A 19,945-nucleotide genomic window follows, 5' to 3' on the forward strand; every position below is an offset into this window, starting at 1 on the left:
CACGAGCAATATTGTCCAGGTTCTAGTCCATCAGATTTGGCCAATGTCAATTGAAGACAAAAGTAAGAGCAAGAAAAGTTCAATTATTACGTCGTGATAACTAATCTTATTTGTTGTTTAAATATGAAAGCAAGGAACTGATGGATTTGAAAATGTGTCAATATGATTTAAGCGAACACAAATATTGTTATTTCACATAAATGTTTACGATTTTCAGTAACAGAAGGCGCGTGAATTGTCCCGCGTGCTTCAAAGGAACAATTATCATCCACGAGTGGCGATGCTTGTCAAGTTTGCAGTTTTTATGGAAATAGCCCACGGGACTGTGTCATCATAACAAATTATCGCGATTTGATCCTCTTTCGAGCTTCAGTTCCGTAACAAGTCGTGAACCATTTTTCGTTATTATAGGTATGTGATTCTTTTGTTTGTCGAACAATTAATTCGTTATGCATTTACCGAGATGGTTTCTGTGTATCCATGTCGATTTATTTTTTATCGAATAGTGATGCAGTAATTCGAAATGCACTACCCAAATTACCCAAGTAACCACCAATCCCGTTGATAGCCCGATAAGGACTCTTTTTGCAATATAGGCTATTTGGCTTTAAAATTTTATATTAGCCTTATATCAGCAAGCAACATATTGCACTTTTTGCATAGGTTCCGGGTCATTTAACCGAATGTCATTTGGCCGGATGGGTCGTTTGGCCGAATGCCGTTTGGCCAAATGCCGAATAACAAAACTCCAAAGAACTGCTCATGTTTGAAAGAAGGAAAAAGCTCATATTTTTTTTAAAATTCTGATATGTCTTAATTTTATGACAAGCTGCTGCGTTTACTGTGCACAAAATAATAAGATCATTAAAACTCCAAAGAACTGCTCAAGGATGGCTTGAAAAATACCAATTACATAACTAAAAGCTTATCCTTAAAAAATATAATGAATCCATCGACAATTCAAAATTTCAGTTTTCTACAATATACAATTTTACAAAAAATCTCATATTTGTAATGTCAAAAACCAGAATTGGTGAAAGTAAAATAAAAGTTCACAGGGCTGTCATTTAAGAATCTATTAGTGTTCAAAAATTGGAAATCTCTTTTCAAGTATTCGGTCAAACGGCATTCGGCCAAACAGCCGGACACATTTGCAGTAGTGTGCTTGACCGTTACTTGGGTAACCCGCGCCGTAACGTGGATATTTGTTTATTTGTTATGTTTGCATCAACAGACTAGAAATAGTCCCAATGATGCGCTGTAAAAAAAGTACAGGTTATACAGACTACATATACTACAGTTTCTACAGTTACAAACGAAAATAACTAGGAAAGCATTGTCAACTTACTAAAAATTTATTGGTTCAGCAGTCGCTTCCTCGTGCCGTACCAAGTTTTGATGGCAGATACGAGCAGTGGGAGAAATTTAAAATAATGTTCAGGGACGTGGTGGACAGGTCGAATGATCCACCTCGCATTAAGCTCTACCATTTAGAGAAGGCTCTGATTGGAAACGCAACCGGCATAATTGACGCAAAAACCATCTCGGATGGCAATTATGACCGTGCATGGGAAATTTTAGCAGAAAGGTTTGAAGATAAGCGACGAATGGTTGATCATCATATTTCTGGGCTGCTGAGCTTAAAGAAGTTGGCGCATGAATGTCACTCCGAGCTAAGGGAGTTGATCGATTCATGTACGGGTCTTGTTGAAAACTTGAAATTTTTGGGTCAAGAATTTATTGGGGTCTCCGAGGTGATTGTTACACATATCCTCGCGAACGCGCTCGATAATGAAACCAAAAAGCTCTGGGAAGCTACTGTTACTCATGGGGAGTTGCCTAAATACGATGACACTGTCAATTTCTTGAAAGGTCGCATTTCCGTACTAGAAAGATGTCAAACGTTGAGTGATAGCAAAGTTAAGCAAATGGCGCGTACACCAGGAAAAGTAGGTCAAGTGTCAAGCAAGCAGTCAAATGTGAAGGTGAATGTAGTGACATCGTCTAGCAGTTGTGAATTTTGTGAAGGAAATCATCTGGCATTCAAGTGCTCAACGTTCAATGGTATGTCAGTGGAAAATCGGCTGAAGCTAGTGCGTGAAAAACAGGTGTGTTTTAATTGTTTGAGACGTGGACATCGAGGAGCTGATTGCAAATCAACGAAGTCATGCTCGAAGTGTAAGAGGAGGCATCACACCTTACTTCATGCGGAAGGCAGCTACAACCAAGGTTCCAGTGCAAGCGATCCCAAGGCACCCGATCAGCAGCAGGTATCGCAATCTTCTACAGTAGTTCAAGCAATCGACGTCAAAGCAACGCCAAAGAAAGTTTCCACCACCGTAGCTTCGAACATGGTCGAGAAGTCAGCAGCGCAGGTATTTTTGCTCACTGCCTTGGTTAACGTTCTGGATAAGCAAGGAAACCCACATTCTTGTCGAGCCCTTCTAGACAGCGGATCGCAAGTTAACTTTATTTCGGAAGCAATGCTTGAAAATTTGCAGTTGGATCGAGAAGAGGTCAATATTCCTATTACCGGAGTGAACAGTCTCCGATCCAGCGTTCGACAGAAGGTCAAGGTTCAAATACTCGCAAAGCACAGCAATTTCAAACTGGAGTTGGATTGCTTGGTTTCCCAAAAGGTTACTGGAATTCTACCAACGTTGGCAATAGACGTTGCTTCGTGGAATATCCCATCGGGGATTCAACTGGCAGATCCAGTATTTTACCGTCCAGGTCAAGTGGATTTACTGATTGGTATGGAATGGTACGACAATATGCTAAAGCCAGGACGATTGAAGTTATCTAAAGATCTACCTACACTCCAGGATTCGCAGTTTGGATGGCTAGTTGGTGGTAAATGTGCAAGTGGAGAAAGCTTTCAATGTGGAGCAAGTGTATATTCGCTTGTTACAGTTTCTTCAAGTGACTTAAGTGAGCAAGCGCAAAGATTTTGGGAAATCGAAAGTGTACCAGGTGATCAATGTGTAATGCCGGAAGCCGAACAGTGTGAACAACATTTCCTGTCTACGTTTCGTCGGAACGATGAAGGTCGATACATTGTCCAGCTTCCTCTCAAAGAATCGGCGAGTCAGCTTGGAGATTCGAGACCAATGGCCCTACGAAGATTCTACGCACTGGAGTCTAAACTGCAGAAGAACTCAGAAGTTAAGAAGCAATATGATGAATTTATGGAAGAATATGAACAACTGGGACATTGCAAGGAGATAAAGGAGAAGGATGATCCCAAAGGTCTCCAGAAATGGTATCTGCCACATCACGCCGTGCTCAAACCTTCAAGTTCTACAACCAAATGTCGCGTAGTGTTCGATGCCTCAGCTAAGATTGGTGGAATGTCCCTAAACGATGTGATGATGATTGGGCCAACAATTCAACCCGATTTGTTGACGATTATCCTGAAGTTCTGCTTGTACCGGTACGTTCTGAGCGCCGATATTGCTAAAATGTATCGACAAGTTCTGAAGGACAAATGCCATACCCCGCTTCTACGCATTTTCTACAGGAAGAATCCAACTGATCCGTTGCGGGTGTTGGAATTGCAAACCGTTACCTACGGGACAGCATCGGCCCCATTTCTGGCCATTAGAGCACTGTACCAGTTGGCGATAGATGAGGAAGATTTGCATCCCTTGACGTCGGAGTTGGTGAAGAAGATGTTCTACGTAGACAACGTATTGTTCGGTGGTAATGACATAGAGGAGGTTATGAAGCTTCAGCAAGAATTAATTTCCTTGTTGAATCGTGGTGGATTTCATCTCCACAAATGGGCAGCAAATGATGAGCGACTTTTGAAATCGATTCCTACTGAAGATCGGGACAAATTGGTTAAAATCGAGGACACGAGTGCAAATGAATTTATCAAGGCTCTTGGGCTCATGTGGGACCCAATCAAGGATGAGTTCCTGTTTCTAGCACAATCGGACTGCAACAATCAGACACCAACGAAGCGTCAAGTGCTATCAGTAATTGCAAGGCTGTTTGATCCGCTTGGACTACTTTCGCCGGTGATTGTTCTGGCAAAGGCTTTGATGCAGAAGTTGTGGAAAAATAAGCTCAAGTGGGACGACCAATTGGATGACGAACTGTTGAAGGATTGGAGGAACTTCCTCACTGCAATGCCCTTCAATGAAAAATTTCGAGTCAGCCGACAGGTGGTGTCAAACGATGCAGTGCAGATTGAAATACACGGATTTGCTGATGCTTCTAATTTAGCTTATGGGGCATGCGTGTACATCCGTTCAATGGTGCAAGATGGTACAGCCCGCATGAAGTTAGTAACAAGCAAGTCAAAGGTATGTCCTATCGCTCCCCTTTCAATCCCGAGAAAGGAATTATTGGCAGCTTTGCTCCTATATCGCCTGGTGTCAAAGGTTATCCGTGCCATGGATTTGGGAAACATTCCAGTTATTCTTTGGTCCGACAGTCAAGTGGTATTGGCCTGGCTCAACAAGCCATTAGACAAGCTGCAAGTATTTGTTAGAAACCGAGTGTCTGAGATAGTGTCAGAAAGCAGCTTTGTGTGTAATTATGTCAGCTCCTTGAATAACCCAGCGGATATCGTGTCTCGAGGTATGTCAGCAAAGGCTCTTTCTACTAACAGCCTGTGGTGGAACGGACCATCTTTTCTGCACTCGACAACGTACGAAGAAGAAATCCCTATAGGACTACAAGATGAAGAAATCCCGGAATTAAGGTCTGAAATAGTAGTCAACATAGCAACTCTTTATGAAGAGTTTCCGATACTAACGAAGTTTGAATCATTCCGCAAGAGTCAGAGAATCGTCGCCTACGTCCTTCGGTTTATCTCAAATTGTCGTTTGAAGATTGGTGAACGAAGTTCTACATTGTCTCCAACAATTCCTGAATTAAGAGAAGCAACGAAACGAATTATTCAAGCGATTCAAAGGCATCAACTACAAGATGAGATCGAACGAGTTCAAGCTGGAGAACCGTGCAAGCGAATCGGCAATCTGAATCCATTTCTGGACGATGGGATACTACGCGTAGGAGGAAGAATTCGACACAGCAACCTACCTTACGAAGCGAAACACCAATGGATCGTTCCGGACAAGCACCCTGTTACAAGAAGATTAATTGCTGCAATCCACAAGGAAAACCTGCATGCTGGCCCCAGTAGTGTAATTTCTGCCCTCAGAGAACGCTATTGGATATTAAATGCAAAGTCAACTGTACGCAAGGTCACCAGAAGTTGTATCACGTGCTTTAAATCAAACCCAAGACTGGCTGGTCAATTCATGGGAGACCTGCCTTCTTATCGAGTCAACATGGCACCTATGTTCTTGAAAGTTGGGATCGATTTTGCTGGACCAATTTACATAAAGCAAACCGCTAGGAAGGCAGTTCCAGTGAAAGGCTACATCTGTGTATTTGTCTGTATGGTAACGAAGGCAATACATCTCGAAGCAGTGGAGAACTTGTCAACCGACGCATTTTTGGCCGCACTACAGCGATTCGTCTCCAGAAGAGGAGTTCCGGAAGAGGTGTATAGTGACAATGGAACCAATTTCATGGGCGCAAAATCGGAGCTTCGTGAGCTATACCAACTCTTCAAGTCGGACATCACTGACGGAAAGCTATCAGAATATTGCCAAGTTAAGGAGATAAAATTGACCACAATACCCCCGAGCGCACCTCATTTTGGAGGGTTATGGGAGGCCAGCGTTAAAAGCGTGAAAACTGTTCTGAAGAAAGTGTATCAGTCTGCCTCCTTGACAATAATGGAATTTGCGACTTTACTTTGCCAAATCGAGGCCATTCTGAACTCGAGACCTCTTTTTGCGCACTCCCCTGACCCCAATGACCCACAAGGGTGAAGGGTGAAATAGCGAGACCTTTCAATTAGAATCGATTCCTTGCGATGAAGGCAAGAATGACAACTGTATCAAATCTGAATACTTCATCATTTCTACTGATGGAGATAGATCAAATAACTGGTCGCAGTGGTGTTATGTCCCGAACAGTGGAAAAAAAAAACTACAAGAGACGGGGTTGTACGCAATGGTGACGTAGGACTACGTGGTCTTATATAATAAATCTTATTTGTTAACTGCAGCAGGAGCTTGTATTGTGTGTAGGAATAGGAATTTGAGCGGGGTTCTCTCTGTTTATACTCTTCAGTATGACGCGCTTGACATAGATGGCCCACAGCGACTCACGAAGAGCTAGCTACTGATTCCGATCAATAGCGGTGCGGCTTCTTCCTCATTCTATGAATGGTCATATTGGCTGCAGTTCGTTGCTTGCAGGCAGCCTTTCGTTGTGTACTGGAGAACACCACCACCACCGTTTGGTGAGACCGGATCAAATTCAACTTTGAAATCTGTGTTAGGAAAATAGCATTTCCCAGGCAATCGCTGATAATTTTAATTATCATAGGAACAGTTGCACATTTGTGCAATTTTCAATAGAGACATTTTGAAAAATGATAAATTAATTTTAACAGATTCGTAGAACAATTCCTATCGATTGGCGTATTGAGAATTAAAATCCATCATCTCTGGATCAAAATCAACCCTCTTTCATGCCGTGATCGGCTTTGGTTTTTGAAATTGTATCCCCTGTGTTGCCTGCAAGAACATGGTATGTTTGATTTAAACATATCTAGATAGGCGTAACAGCTTTTGTAAATAATGACTTCTCTCGATGATTTTTAGGAATTCACGGCACGTTCACACAAACCAACATTACCGTCGGGTAGGGAAAGTCTTACCCTACCTGATGGTGATGTTGATTTGCGTGGGCGAGCCTTGACTTTCAAGACATCACCGAAAGAAGTTAATGTTTACAAAAGCTGTTATGCCCTAATTCCAGCTCTATCTTGATATGGGAACTGACATCCGATTGATGATTTTGACAAATGTCCCAAAAATACTCTTTTACAAATTTATGGTGGTCCTGAAAAGGCCCGTTTTGTCGTGATGGTTGAGTAATGCTGAGCTATTAAGGTGTTAAACACAGATGAGCTGTATGTTGTTTGAAATGAGTGTGACGCGCTTGGCATAGTTGGCCAACAGCGACTCACGAAGAGCTACTGATTCCTCTTTCTATGGATGTTCATGTGGGCTGCAGCTCACTGCTTGCAGGCAGCCTTTTGTTGTGTGCTGAAGAACAATGTTCAACGCCACGTGCCGAAAGCACTGCTGCTGCTGCTGATTTCGACGACCGGACACCACCACACACGGTAATTGGAACTGAATCCGATCAGCGGTTGAGGACAGCCTTGATAGCTAGCTGCTTGCGGGGAGCCTTTCGTTGTGTACTGGAGAACACCACCACTCACCACGCGGTGATTGAATAAACATCGTTTGGTGAGACCGGATGGAATTCAACTTTGAAATCTCGATGTTCATTTTCGATTTTCACAAAGTGTACCCCCATATAGAAATCACAGACGTAGTCCTACGTCAAAATCAAGGCATACTTTGATCCCGAATTCGACAAAATCATTTTTACGGATCTTTCGTTGGGCCATTCGGTGACCACTCAGAGTCAAAGCACCAGTTGGTATATAAAAATCACAATTTTTCTGCGTTCCATACAGTTGCAGATACAAATCAAGGCTCAATTTTTCGACGCAATTAATATTACGGATGTTCCGGAACTTCCTGAGGACCATCCGAGTGACCAGCTGATATATAAAAAAGCAATTTTACTACATTCCATATAGTTGCAGACAAAATTAAATTTATACTATGAGCTAATACGGATGTTCCGGATCTTGCGGTGGGCCATCCCATGGACACTCATAATTTAAAACCAGGTTGTATGTTGTTGTTGTTGTTGTTGTTGTTGTTGTTGTTGTTAAAATAATCTTAAACAATCTTATTCCGGTGCACAAAAAGCACATTTGAAAGGTATTATCTGAAATTTAGCTTGTAAATAACTGATTTATGATATTTTGCAGTTTTTATACACTAAAACCATAGAGGTAACTCTAAGACTAGCAGGTCCCGAAGAAACGAGCTCAACTTTTTGGCTCAGCTCTGGTACTATCTTCGGTTTCAAGCTAATCGATTCAACCCTTCGAAACATAGGAAAATCCACTAACCCCTCATTTTATCTGTCAAACTTTCATAGCAAATCAAAACAAACATAGTCTAGTACTGGACTTTATACTAGAATGGGTTACGTTGGTCAATTTGTTTGGGCTAGTCAAGTAGTGAGCCAATTTAAAATCGTTAGTCTGATTTTCTCAGAATTGAGTTGGCCAAATTTTTAGATGAAAGTGGAAGTGACAAATCATACTGTGGGGTGACCTCAAACTTTTGATTGATGACTTGAATAACTATTGTGTTGATTTAAAGCATATTCTAAAATGTTCAACCAAACTTTTACAAACGCATCTCGATGGGTATAGAACAAGCGTTCTACTATCACGTTCATTTCATTTCACTACGAACTAAATTTCAGTTAATATCTTTCAAATGAGCTATAAAAATCGAACATCGGTCATAAAATGGCAGAGATAAGAGCAAAAAACATTTGTAAAGGGTGACCCCAAACTTATGATCGGGAGTGTAACTGTGAAAACTCTAGTCAATTCCATTGCAAAACTAAAAAAGTTATTCCCATGCAAACATTGTTGTTCCTATGCCTGGTTGAATAGAAAACCGTACATATCACGTTAGGCCCTCGCCATAGAGTGTACCCCATCAGGCATAAATACGTTAGGCATACGGACGTTAGGCATACGGACGCTAGGCATAATGGACGTTAGGCATAAAGTCATTAGGCATAATGGACGTTAGGCATAATATACGTTAGGCATAATGGACGTTAGGCATATAATACCTTGCTGCTGTGCAACTCTAGAAACCTGTTTCGAGCATGGTGAACAATGCTTAAATAAGGCTAAGCGTTGAATAAGAAATGATACAAGTTAAACAAGCATAGTTTCTTTAATAAGCACAGTATGGAATCCATTATTTATCATATCATAAGTGACGTAGCTACATATTTACTTAGATCCAAGATTAGTAGCGATAGCGGTTAAGTAATCTGGCAATGAAAACTCAGCATAGTTTTGAACTACAACTTGAAATCAATCGCATCTAGAAATAAAAAAAAATCACACATTTGATGTAATATATTCTTACACACATATTACAATTGTCAAAGAAGAAAAGATTTTCCTCAAAGAACAGCTCATGAAATGAAGAAAGGTGAATTCTGTGATTTTTCATTCAATAACAAAAAACAGCTAAGGTTGAATAAAATATGATGCAAAAGAACAGCTCATGAAATGAAGAATGGTGAATTCTGTGGTTTTTCATTCAATAACAAAAAAACATACCAGCTGCTGCTATACTTTTCGATACAACGGTTCTGTTTTTGTTGTCATCAGAATGAAAACTAGCGGAAACGTCTGCTGATGATGTGATGTGAGCGATACTTCCATGAACAATGACGAGTTGCCGAAACAAACAAGGAACTGTGGCAAACGTACCATCTGTAACCCTTTGCCTGCCCAAGACGTCGCAAGTTTTCGTGAGTTCCAAAAATTAAGGCTCTTTCATTATTGTCACCGAAGTCAGCAATCATAGACGGTCCCCATTATCATCCTTCTGGAATTCAACGGGTAGATTATGCCTAACGTCCATTATGCTTAACGTCCATTATGCCTAACGTCCATTATGCCTAACGTCCTTTATGCCTATCGTACATTATGCCTAACGTCCGTATGCCTAACGACCGTATGCCTAACGTCCCTATGCCTAACGACCGTATGCCTAACGTCGTTTACCCCTCGCTATAAGTAAGTTGTTCATTTTATTTTTCACACGAAGACAATCGAATATGATACCATGGATTAAGGTAATTCCTCGAAGAGTCCCGAAATGGCCGTCATGAATGCTTATATGTCCTGTCACTTAAATTTTCTGGAACACAAATCTCGGACACTGTTGTGCAGTGTTGCAAAATCTCGACAACACGGTGATATTGACAATTCTGCTTTTGGTCACTAATTTGAACTAACAGTCACAGTCAAGGCAAACCATGTCAATTGTAAATGACAATGCTGTCAGTGACGAACATGTGTAGATTTTTATATTAACTAAATTTTTAACGAAATTAAATGACTTGAGCAACACAATTACATGGAGCCGTCAATGTGAACAAGCATCTACGTCCTGAACTGCTTGAATAACATTAGTGTGACACAGAATGTACGATATTACACTTTTTGTTACCAGGTTAATCTTTGTCATTGACGAAAAAATGAATGAGATTTTGACGAAGGTTTTTTTGAGGATCAAGTCTGCAAGTCTCAAAATCAATTGAACATTTTTGATGAAAATGAGAAAACCAACCCGACACCAACCTGACTTCTACCAAACCCCAACCAAACATTGACCCGACATTGACCCAACATAAACCCAAACTTGACCCAAGAACACGACATTGGGTCGACATCGACCTTAAATTTGGTTGGGTTTCTTCCATACTCCACTGTCGTATATCAAATGATAGTGAGTGACTCAATTGACAGTGACGATGAGCTTCGAATGAGAAAGGGGCTCTTCAAATTATGGTCATGTGTGAATTCGTTTTCACAGAATTGATTGAATGGTTGCATTGGTTCCAGTCACAATGTTGTATGTTTTGTGAGGACTCATATTTGTGCTTTTGAAATTTCGAGGTGATAATGAAATAAATCGCAAAGAAGAATTACACAGCGATTCATGTTCTGTATTCATCTAGACTATCATTTGAAAAGGGCGTAGCTCAAAAATGACCATATCGAGAAAATCGCTTCCGACTTTTGATGACCTAAAATTAATTTTATAAGCTTGACATATAGTTAATAGTGTAATCTATCATCATGCATCACTAAAAACTCAAAAAAAGTTTTTCTTTGTCGTTAAATTGAGAATAAAACATCATGCGCCCTAATAATTTCTTACATGTTATTACCCCCCGGATCTTCCATCCTTTGAACTACCAACACTGGTGATACGCCGTGCAAATACACCCTCGAGATTTTTTGTTTGTTGTTCCGCCTTGGTTCTTGTTTCGCAAATTTTGTGAGAGTGGAATTACGCCCGGAGATGTTTTGGTCTTCTTTTTGTTCGTTGTTTACACGTGAAATGTAAATCGGCATTTCAAATGAATCGGGCGTGACTAGATACTACAGAATCAGTACGTTTGGCATATTAAAACAATATAATTCGTTGTTCTGGTGCAAGGCGCAACAACAAGATGCATCATAGAGTTGAAAGTTGGAAATACGCCATGTAAGAAGAAACGTTTTGATGATTTGAAGTGATATTCTCTTCTACTTCTTCGTGTTTATCGAGTAGTTTGTGAACTGTTCTCTCCATATGTGGCAAAATATGGTTTGTTTGCATTTAAGAGTTACGCCCTTTTCAAATGTTAGTCTAGTTTTCATGCTATTCCTTATGATTTTGTAAGGTATTTCTGAGATTCCCTGCCTCCCGTGTAAGAAAACATGAGAAAATTTATTTTTAAAATATTACGTAATAAGTGCATGATCTCTAGAGCCGAAAGAGCCATGATGGACACCTTCCCGTGGATCAAAGGGCTTCAAATTTTGAAGGGGTGTTTCTGACCCCCCGAACTACCATTCTAGGGTTAAGCGTTTGAAATTCCAGGATTGATATCTTTTGAGCACAGACCCTCGCCCCAAGTAATGCTATTCGGTAGATCCGGGGGGACAGGCTAGAGGCGAGTAAATGAGCGTTTGCTGGTTAAGGATTCTACACTGAGTGGATGTAGGCATGGTTGCAAAACCTCATTTCGCATAAAAACAAGTTTTTCGAATTACTTTCGAATTTTTACTTGTAAGCTAAAGTCTGAAACGCGCAAGATTTGGTCAACTTCAAGTGTATTTATGTTAGGTAGTTGAGTGTATATACAATGGTTGCTATGATAAGTTTTCACCGTTTGCTCTCCAGTTTTCAAAATGACATCCAAGCAAGAGGAGCAGCGTGTCAAAATTTTGCTCGCGCAGCAAGAGAATCCGACCTTCTCACACGCCATGTTGGCAAAATTGCTGGATGTAGCCAAATCGACCGTGACAAACGTTTTAAAAGTGTTCGGGGAGCGTCTGTCGACCGCCAGGAAGTGAACTATAAGCGGAATCCTAACCTCTCCATTCGGGACGCCGCTGGCAAGCTCAATGTCTCCCATACTACTGTGCAGCGGACCAAGAAACGAGCCGGGTTGTCGACGTTTAAATAAGAAGGTGAAGGTGGCGAACCGAGATTACAAACAAAACACGTCGGCAAAGCAGCGGTCCCGAAAGTTTTAAACGAAAAGCTTCCGGGACAGGAGTTTTATACCGCATCAGGAAAAGGGGAAGGTAGCTGAAATTTTCAAAACCATCAAACTATCGAAGTTCCCGAAAAAATATCTCTTCTGGCAGGCCATATGCACGTGTGGTCTAAAAAGCGGCTTTTTCATTACTACGGAAACCATCAATCAAGAGATCCACCCAAGAGTGCCTGAAAAAGCGGCTGCGACCATTCCTAAAGCAACATAATAGACCTGTGCTGTTCTGGCCGGACTTGGCGAGCTGCCACTATGGGGAAAAGGCAATCGAGTCGTACGATGCGAACAACGTGGTTGTGGTACCCAAAGACTACAACTCTCCCAACAGACCAGAAGTCCACCCTATCGACCGGTATTGGGCCTTGTTCAAATTGAACTTAAAAAAAACTTATAAATCCATGGAAAACGAGTAGCAGTTTAAATCTAACTGGCGTTCGGCGGCGAATAAGGTCGATGAGACCACTGGGCAAAACTTAATGGAAGGGATTAAGCGGAAGGCATGGCAGATCGGATTTGGCAAACCAAAAATATATTAATTGAACTACCAAAAGAAAAATAAGAAGATATTTGCGATATGAATATTGACTGAAAGAAACGATTTTTTTGTCAACCAATTTTTGCGCGTTCCAGTCTTTACAAGAAGAGGTTATTTGGCACATAAAACCTGTCAATATTGATTTCTAGGATTCACAATCAACGATTTTATGATCTCTTAGTGAGTGAGTAAGTCAATGAGTTAAAAATTGATAAAATCGCTGATTGCAACTCTCAGGAAGTGAATTTGACAGGTTTTATGAGCCGAACTCATAATTTGTAACAGTGTTGAAAAAATATAAAAACAAATCAAATCTCACAAATCCTAAAGATCACGCTTGATTTTCGTAGTCAAAAATCAATATGCAAGCAATTGTGGATGATATTATAAAGCTGTGACATCGTAGTTACGAATATCAAGCTAACAAAACTCACCCACTACAATTCTAACCAAACCGTGCTGAGTTTGAGTTTCATGAGTTTTGCTTTACATCCGGACGCGACCCGAAACTATCGTTACTACTGGCAGCAGTAGCTTCGTTTCTGCCATCAGTGAAGAGTAAAGAGAGATACTTTCTCTTTCTGAGAAAACAATGTCCCACGGAATCATTTTTGTGTCGAGTCAACTTTCAGCTTCATTTTTGCATTTTGTGAATAGTCTTGCAATATCAAAGGAGCTTGTAAAATCAATATCAAGCATGACATTTTGTTCCAATATCACGCGTGATATTGAGAGCGTATGAGAGCAGAAAAATATCATTTGAATGATGATTTTGTCAACACTGCTGTGTAACTATCTACTGATTTCATAATTCTGAGAAAAAAACATTTTTTTATCTGAAATGAATAGTTGCAATCTCGGATGTGGGTACCCATAGTTCGTAAAGTTTTTAAGGTTTCCCCCATATTAAAGAAAAACACACACAAATACGCATACAACACAAACACATTGCACACATTCGCTGCTTTTATCTTCTTTGAATTGTTACCGTTGTAACCACTGGTGAGTAATCTCATGTCTCGCGATAAATGTAAATCCCTGCATTTAATTACGTTAACCAAGCTTCAATCAACAATCAAGATTCACCATAATCACATTATCACCTCTTTAAGCCATCAACGCATTGATCCGCCGGATGTTCTGACCTAAGTTTTAACTGCATAAATGTATACATTTCACTTAACTTTAAGTATTTGCTCACGGCTTCATGGAGCAAAATCAATTAGCCAAGCACTAAATGCTTGCTGCTGCTGCTGTGCACTAGCGACTGCTGTCTTGGAAAAAAATAATAATTTCAGTCTGGTTCAGCACTTTTTCTCATGCCAGCGCGCTAATTGTCCATTTATCATCTCTCTAACGAATCGGCAAATCTATCGCGCCACCTATAGGGTGTTCTGAATAGAGCATACTAACTACATGGGCATGCTGCCGTAATCCTAGGAGGATTCAAAGCAGAAGCTGCAATTACCGTGAAATATTCGTATGCAGATGAGGATGATCACCGGCGTCGACGTCGCCTTCGTCTTCATCGTCGTCATCAGCACCAAGGGCCCACGTGACGACGGTTGGATCGGCTTGATGCGTTTTACATTGCATTGGTGTTATAATTATTGAACCGACAGCATTCGACGATTCACTCGAGAAGTCCGGCGCGGTCATCGTCTGCGACGAATGTTACTTTCATACTGGGAGAGAAAGAGAAGAAGCCAGTTGTTTTATATGGAGATTGTTGATGGAGCCAGAGCAGCGGTGTTTAGTTGGATCAGATTAGGACTTGAGGTGTTTTTTTTTTGCGTTGACAGGCACTTGCAGCGGTTAAAAACTGAAGAAGTGCACACAACCAAACGGTGCGAATTTCCCGATAAGGAACTGTTATCTTCTATCGTGGTTTGGCTGTCATCGATCGATAGAACCGTGATAAAGATACCGGTAGGGGCTGGTTCTTTATGGTGTACATTAGGGTGCTTCATTTTTGAAAAAAAAAGTTTTTGCAATCTATTTAGCTACCTTCCAGTATGATTCATAACCCCAAAATATGAGACTATGCCAAAAATGGTAAGAATTATGAAGGTACAGACAAACAGACATAACTCTCGCAAGTTGTTCATCGAACAAGCATTTAACGGTCATTTTAAAAGTATCGTAGATGGTAGTACCGCCACCTGTGGCACGCATAGTCATTTCCCTTGAGTTTGACGTTTACACACTACCGCCATCTGTTCAGCGTACTACCCACCACAATGTACTCAACAGATGGCGATAATGTTTTAGCGAAGATATTTTACAGTGGGAAATATTCATTGTGTTATGTCTGTTTGTCTGGGATGAAGGTTTAGTTGTCACACAAATTGTTTGAAGTTTGCATGAAGATTTTAGCGAATTAGCATGGGATTTTTTCAGTTTCACTACTATCGCTTTTTCTTTGGCTTAAGCTGTTAGAATTCAGAATTCTGTCAAAATTGAATATAGTTGCCATGGCAACGATAAACAAGGCCTGTCATTGTTGTGTTGAAATTGGCGTCGTAGTCAAGCACATATTCTACTATCAATTTACTAGGGATTCATCAAAGTCATCGAAGGTCATTTCGCCGAATGGGTCATTTCGCCGAAGAGCAAGCCATTTTCTACGGTTTTGAACTTTTCTCAAAGCCCAGTAAATTTTGAAATCAGTCTCGAAAAAAGATTCAACCTGACAAGCTATTCAAATGTAATGCTTCCTTCTTTTAAACATGAGCAGTTCTTTTGAGTTGTACTGATTTAAAAAAATTAAACAATAGATATTTTTGGTTTATAGCAATGTTTGCTTCTTTTAAACATGACCAGTTTTTTCAAGTTGTGCTGATTCCAGAAATTTTTCAACAATCAAAATTTTTGATTTATAGAAAGGAAGGAATCCTTTAAAATTGAACTGCTCCTTTGCTCCGAGTTGTACTGATGTAGTTATTTTCTAAATAATCAATATTTATGATTTCTTCTTTTAAACATAACCAGTTCTTTCAGTTTGATTCATGATTAAAATTTGGTGAAATGACCCATTTGGCGAGATGTGCTTCGGCGAAATGTTCTTCGGCAAAACGTTCTTTGGCCAAATGAAACAGTCTGGTGCAAAACATCCAGGTTTATCGTTATCGCGATATAGTTCAGCTATCGGTATCCAGAGGCGTAGCGTGACTCGGTGACACCCGAGGCGGTTAATTTGGGTGTCACCTTCTCAGAGGCGCGCCCATCTTCAAAGTTGTGGGTGGGACAATGTGCTCCCATGGAAATTTTTGAATATTTTTGGAATATTGAGCTGGTTCTGGACACCTATGGTCAGAACATGTTCTGGTTTGTAAATGTCATGAAACTAAATGCGTCTTGAAATGAATACAACCCATCAAATGACATGAGAATTCAAAAACCAGTTAAATGTTAGTAAGAATCAGAGGACAGGACTATCTTGGCCACATCCAGTCATGTTCCGGAAAACCCCAGCCCGAGTTTCTAGCGCTAAGTAGGGACAAAATCCATCATGCGTTACCTTAAATCACATGAGAATTCATCTATCTTTTCTCATCGTATGAGCACTTTAGTCGGAATTTCTAGGAGGGTCCGATTTTGTCATTGGATGATTAATTCCGGTTGTTAACTATGTTTTCTATAAAATCGTGTGTGGGACAAAGCTTTAACTGTCCCTCCCAGGTGTTTATGTGCGTAGGACATGACCCACCTGTCCCACCCACTCCCCGCGCCTCTGCGGCGTCGAACTGTCATCTATTTTTGTTTACTGCAAAAAGCCTACTTATCATTTAAACGATGGTTTTTAAACACTCTTTTCCATTTATCAATATTTTTGAAGTCATGCGACGATAAAAGAAAGTTACCCCTCCTAATTCAGTAAATGTTAAAGATTGTGGGTAGATATAATAATAGTTTAGATTGATTTAATATTAAATATACAATGTAAAATTTGCTTAAGAGCAAAGTTTAATTTATTTTTAAGTGATTTATGATTACCGTGTCGAGATGATTAATTACTCATAAATAGGGTAAACCCATTGATCCGTATACGGACCGAGGTTTGCCTGACTGTGAGTATTAGGTTCTGCAGCGTGACGTCACAAATGAACTCAGTGTTAATAGGCTGAACCTTTTTGACAGTTGAGTGGTACTGTTTACAAGCACTTAGTCGTTTTTTCGAAAAAAAAAATTCTAAAATTTCCGAATTTTAACTTGAAAATTGTCGAGGAACAGCGCGGTGAAAAGATGTTGCTCGTGGACAATACAGAAGTGTGGTTTACATCTCACTGCAGTCTGAAAAATTATCGAGAAAATCCACCCAAGAAAAAAAACGACTAAGTCCACGTAAACAGTACCACTGAACTGTCATCAGATTGAGGTTAACCCCGACGGTGCAAAACCTAATAGACGAGTGCACGGGTGAACTTTTGTTCATCTACTGAACAAAAATTGACACAACAGCGGGGCCCTGTTTACTAAAAATGAACACATGAATAATGCTTGCGTAACATTTGGAAAAAGTGCCTATCAACTTTTGTAAACAACTTGCTAAGTCCTTTTCACCAGAACTGAAGTACGTTTACGCAAACCAGAGCGGGAAGGGGAGAATTTCCGAATGTGTTGTTAGTTTGCGTGAGCGTATTCGGTTCGCGCGAAGAGGACTTAACAAGTTTTGTGTACAAAAGTTGATAGGCCCGTTTCAAATGTTATGCGAGTATTATTCATGTGTTCATTTTTAGTAAACAGGGCCCCGCTGTTGTGTCACTTTTTGTCGACTGAGTGAACTAAAATCCATCCGTGCACTCGTCTATAGAGTTCTCCAGCTGGCGCCGGTGGTGTAGTGGTAAGCGTGACTGCTTTCTAACACCCCAATGGGTCTGGGTTCAATCCCAGCCGAGGTCAGTGGAATTTTTCTGAGGCATAAAAATTTCTGGTCACGTCTTCCTTCGGAAGGGAAGTAAAGCCGTTGGTCCCGGCCCATGTGTATTGAATGGGTGCGATATCCTACGCAGGTGTGGAAGCCAATTAAAATTACCATGCTCGAATGGCAGGGTTAATCGATAACTTTCCTTCTGTCAAATTTTAACCAAAAGTTAAAAAAATTCGACAAATGGTCCAGAGCCTTAATAAAACTCCTCCAACTGAGGTTAGATACCCTTGCCCAATGAGTACTGGTAGCCCTCACTTTGAGTAACTACATAGTTGTCAGAGCTTCAACTTCAATCATTTTTCGAAGGAAGCATTCAAGAAAGTTCTGCGAGTTTCAAGAAAATTATGGGAACTACAGTGAACTTTAGAAAAGTTCTATAAACTTTAAAGCCGTTATGCGATCTTCAGTGCAGTTTTGGGAACTTCAGTATTCAGTAATATATTCCAACTTAAGGAAAATATTGCGAACTTCAGGAAAAATATGCGAGCTTCAGGGACGTTTTGCAAACATCCAGAAAGTTCTACGTGCTTCAGGAACACTCTACGAACTTCAATGAAATTCTGTGAACCAGGTCGGAATTTTTTTAGGCATAAAATCTCTGATTACGCTCTGATTCCTTCTGAAGGGAAGTAAAACCGTTGGTCCCCGGTCCATGAGTTGATGGGTCGATGGGTAGGGTCCAGGAGCGGGAGCTGCTTTCCTGGCGTCAGTACCTCAATACGGAAAACAAGATCGATGGGAAACAGATCAAGTAAAATAAACTCCAGGGAAGTTTTGCAAACTCCTGTGAAGCTCTGCAAACTTCAAAGAGAATTTTAGGGAACTGTTCACACTTTGGGGACGCACAGTGGGTCGAAATAAATAAATTGTATATGTTATAGTAGGATATAAGATTTTGAACAAAATTATGCTGAAATAAGCTGCTAATATTTGCTAATCTGCAAGAATCACCCGCTTAAAAATAGTTTTAAAAAATTATAAATATGGATGTAAATCCTTTAAAAAAGGGATAGCGATATGCTTTGAATTGCAAAAATATGCATTTTTAAAGCACTTACAAGTTGTAGATTGAAAAAAAAAATGGAAAAATCAAACAAAAAGTTATGGTAAAAAAACGAGTTTTAAGGGGGTACTTCTGTTTGTACTTAATTTTCACCCTATAACTTCGTCCGGTTGAGAGATGGAAAATTGTCGTTTTGGACAAAATTTCTTAAAATTATATCATCTACAATGTTTCCATAGATGTTGATCAATCTTAACAAAACATAAAAAATTTATTTCAGTTACATTATAGAAGACATCGAAATGCTTTACTCAATAGTTTCGCCCGCCGCAATTGGCCACTTTTTTGATTTCGTACCACTATGGGACGTTCTGCATTTTTTCGGCATGTTTTTTTTTAACTTGAGCGAAATTCTAAACATCGGTAATGTTCTGCAAACCTTAGGGCGTTCTGCAAACTGCATATTTTTGCGAACATCCTGGAAATTGAAAGATGTACACTCCAGGAAAGTTATACGAACGTCAGTGAAGATCTCCAAATTCTAGGAAAATTGAATGAACTTCAATAAAGTTCTACGGACCCCACGAAATTCTTGCAAACTCCAAAGAAACATAGAAGTTCAACATTCTTCAAGGAAGTTCTGAAAACTTCAGGAAAATTCTACAAACTTTAAAGATGCGCTTCAAACTTCTGAGAAATTCTTCAAACTTCAAAAAACGTTCTGCAAACTTCAGGAAAATACTTCGATCTTCAGGAACATTTTGCGAGCTTCTGAGAAGTTCAATACCCGCCTGGTAAGTTCTATGTACGTCAGCCCTCTTTTCGAAAATCCTTTTCAATGTTCCAATGGAACTTCCCATCGAACCCCCTGATTCGCTTTTTCAGTGTTATTTTTCGCACCAAAGTACACCTTGATCCGTAAAAGCCCGGGTCAGACATTTTATGTTCAAAAATATGCATCTCAGAGATGCCATGGCCGATTAAATTGAATTTTTTTTAATATCATTCCGGTGAGTGGTTCCAATACCTGTTGGGTGGTACTCCCTCCCAGGCCCCTCCCTCTTCGTTATATATTTTAAAATATGCTGGCACGGGGGTGTTCTTTTTTCAATGTTAGAGAACAATCATAAGACCCCATGCCTACTTT

The 19,945-nt window shown here is 40.2% G+C and overlaps 1 protein-coding gene across 3 annotated transcripts in view; it reads right to left on the reverse strand.

The window, feature by feature from the left end:
- LOC135711928 (proton channel OtopLc-like) overlaps positions 1-19,945 on the reverse strand; it is a 57,063-nt gene that overhangs the window by 19,081 nt on the left and 18,037 nt on the right. For 2 of the 3 annotated variants that reach the window (XM_065234902.1, XM_065234901.1), the window contains exon 2: positions 14,334-14,550. The exons of the other annotated variant lie outside the window; for it this stretch is intronic. In XM_065234902.1, the coding sequence (XP_065090974.1) occupies positions 14,334-14,524 (191 nt within the window). In that variant the 5' untranslated portion in view covers positions 14,525-14,550. The remainder of the gene's footprint in view (positions 1-14,333; positions 14,551-19,945) is intronic. 3 annotated transcript variants of the gene reach the window in all.

This window comes from Ochlerotatus camptorhynchus, unplaced genomic scaffold (assembly GCF_037179485.1).
Source record: "Ochlerotatus camptorhynchus isolate MF236.1 unplaced genomic scaffold, CSIRO-AGI_Acam_v1.1 ptg000444l, whole genome shotgun sequence".
Classification (NCBI taxonomy): domain Eukaryota; kingdom Metazoa; phylum Arthropoda; class Insecta; order Diptera; family Culicidae; genus Ochlerotatus; species Ochlerotatus camptorhynchus.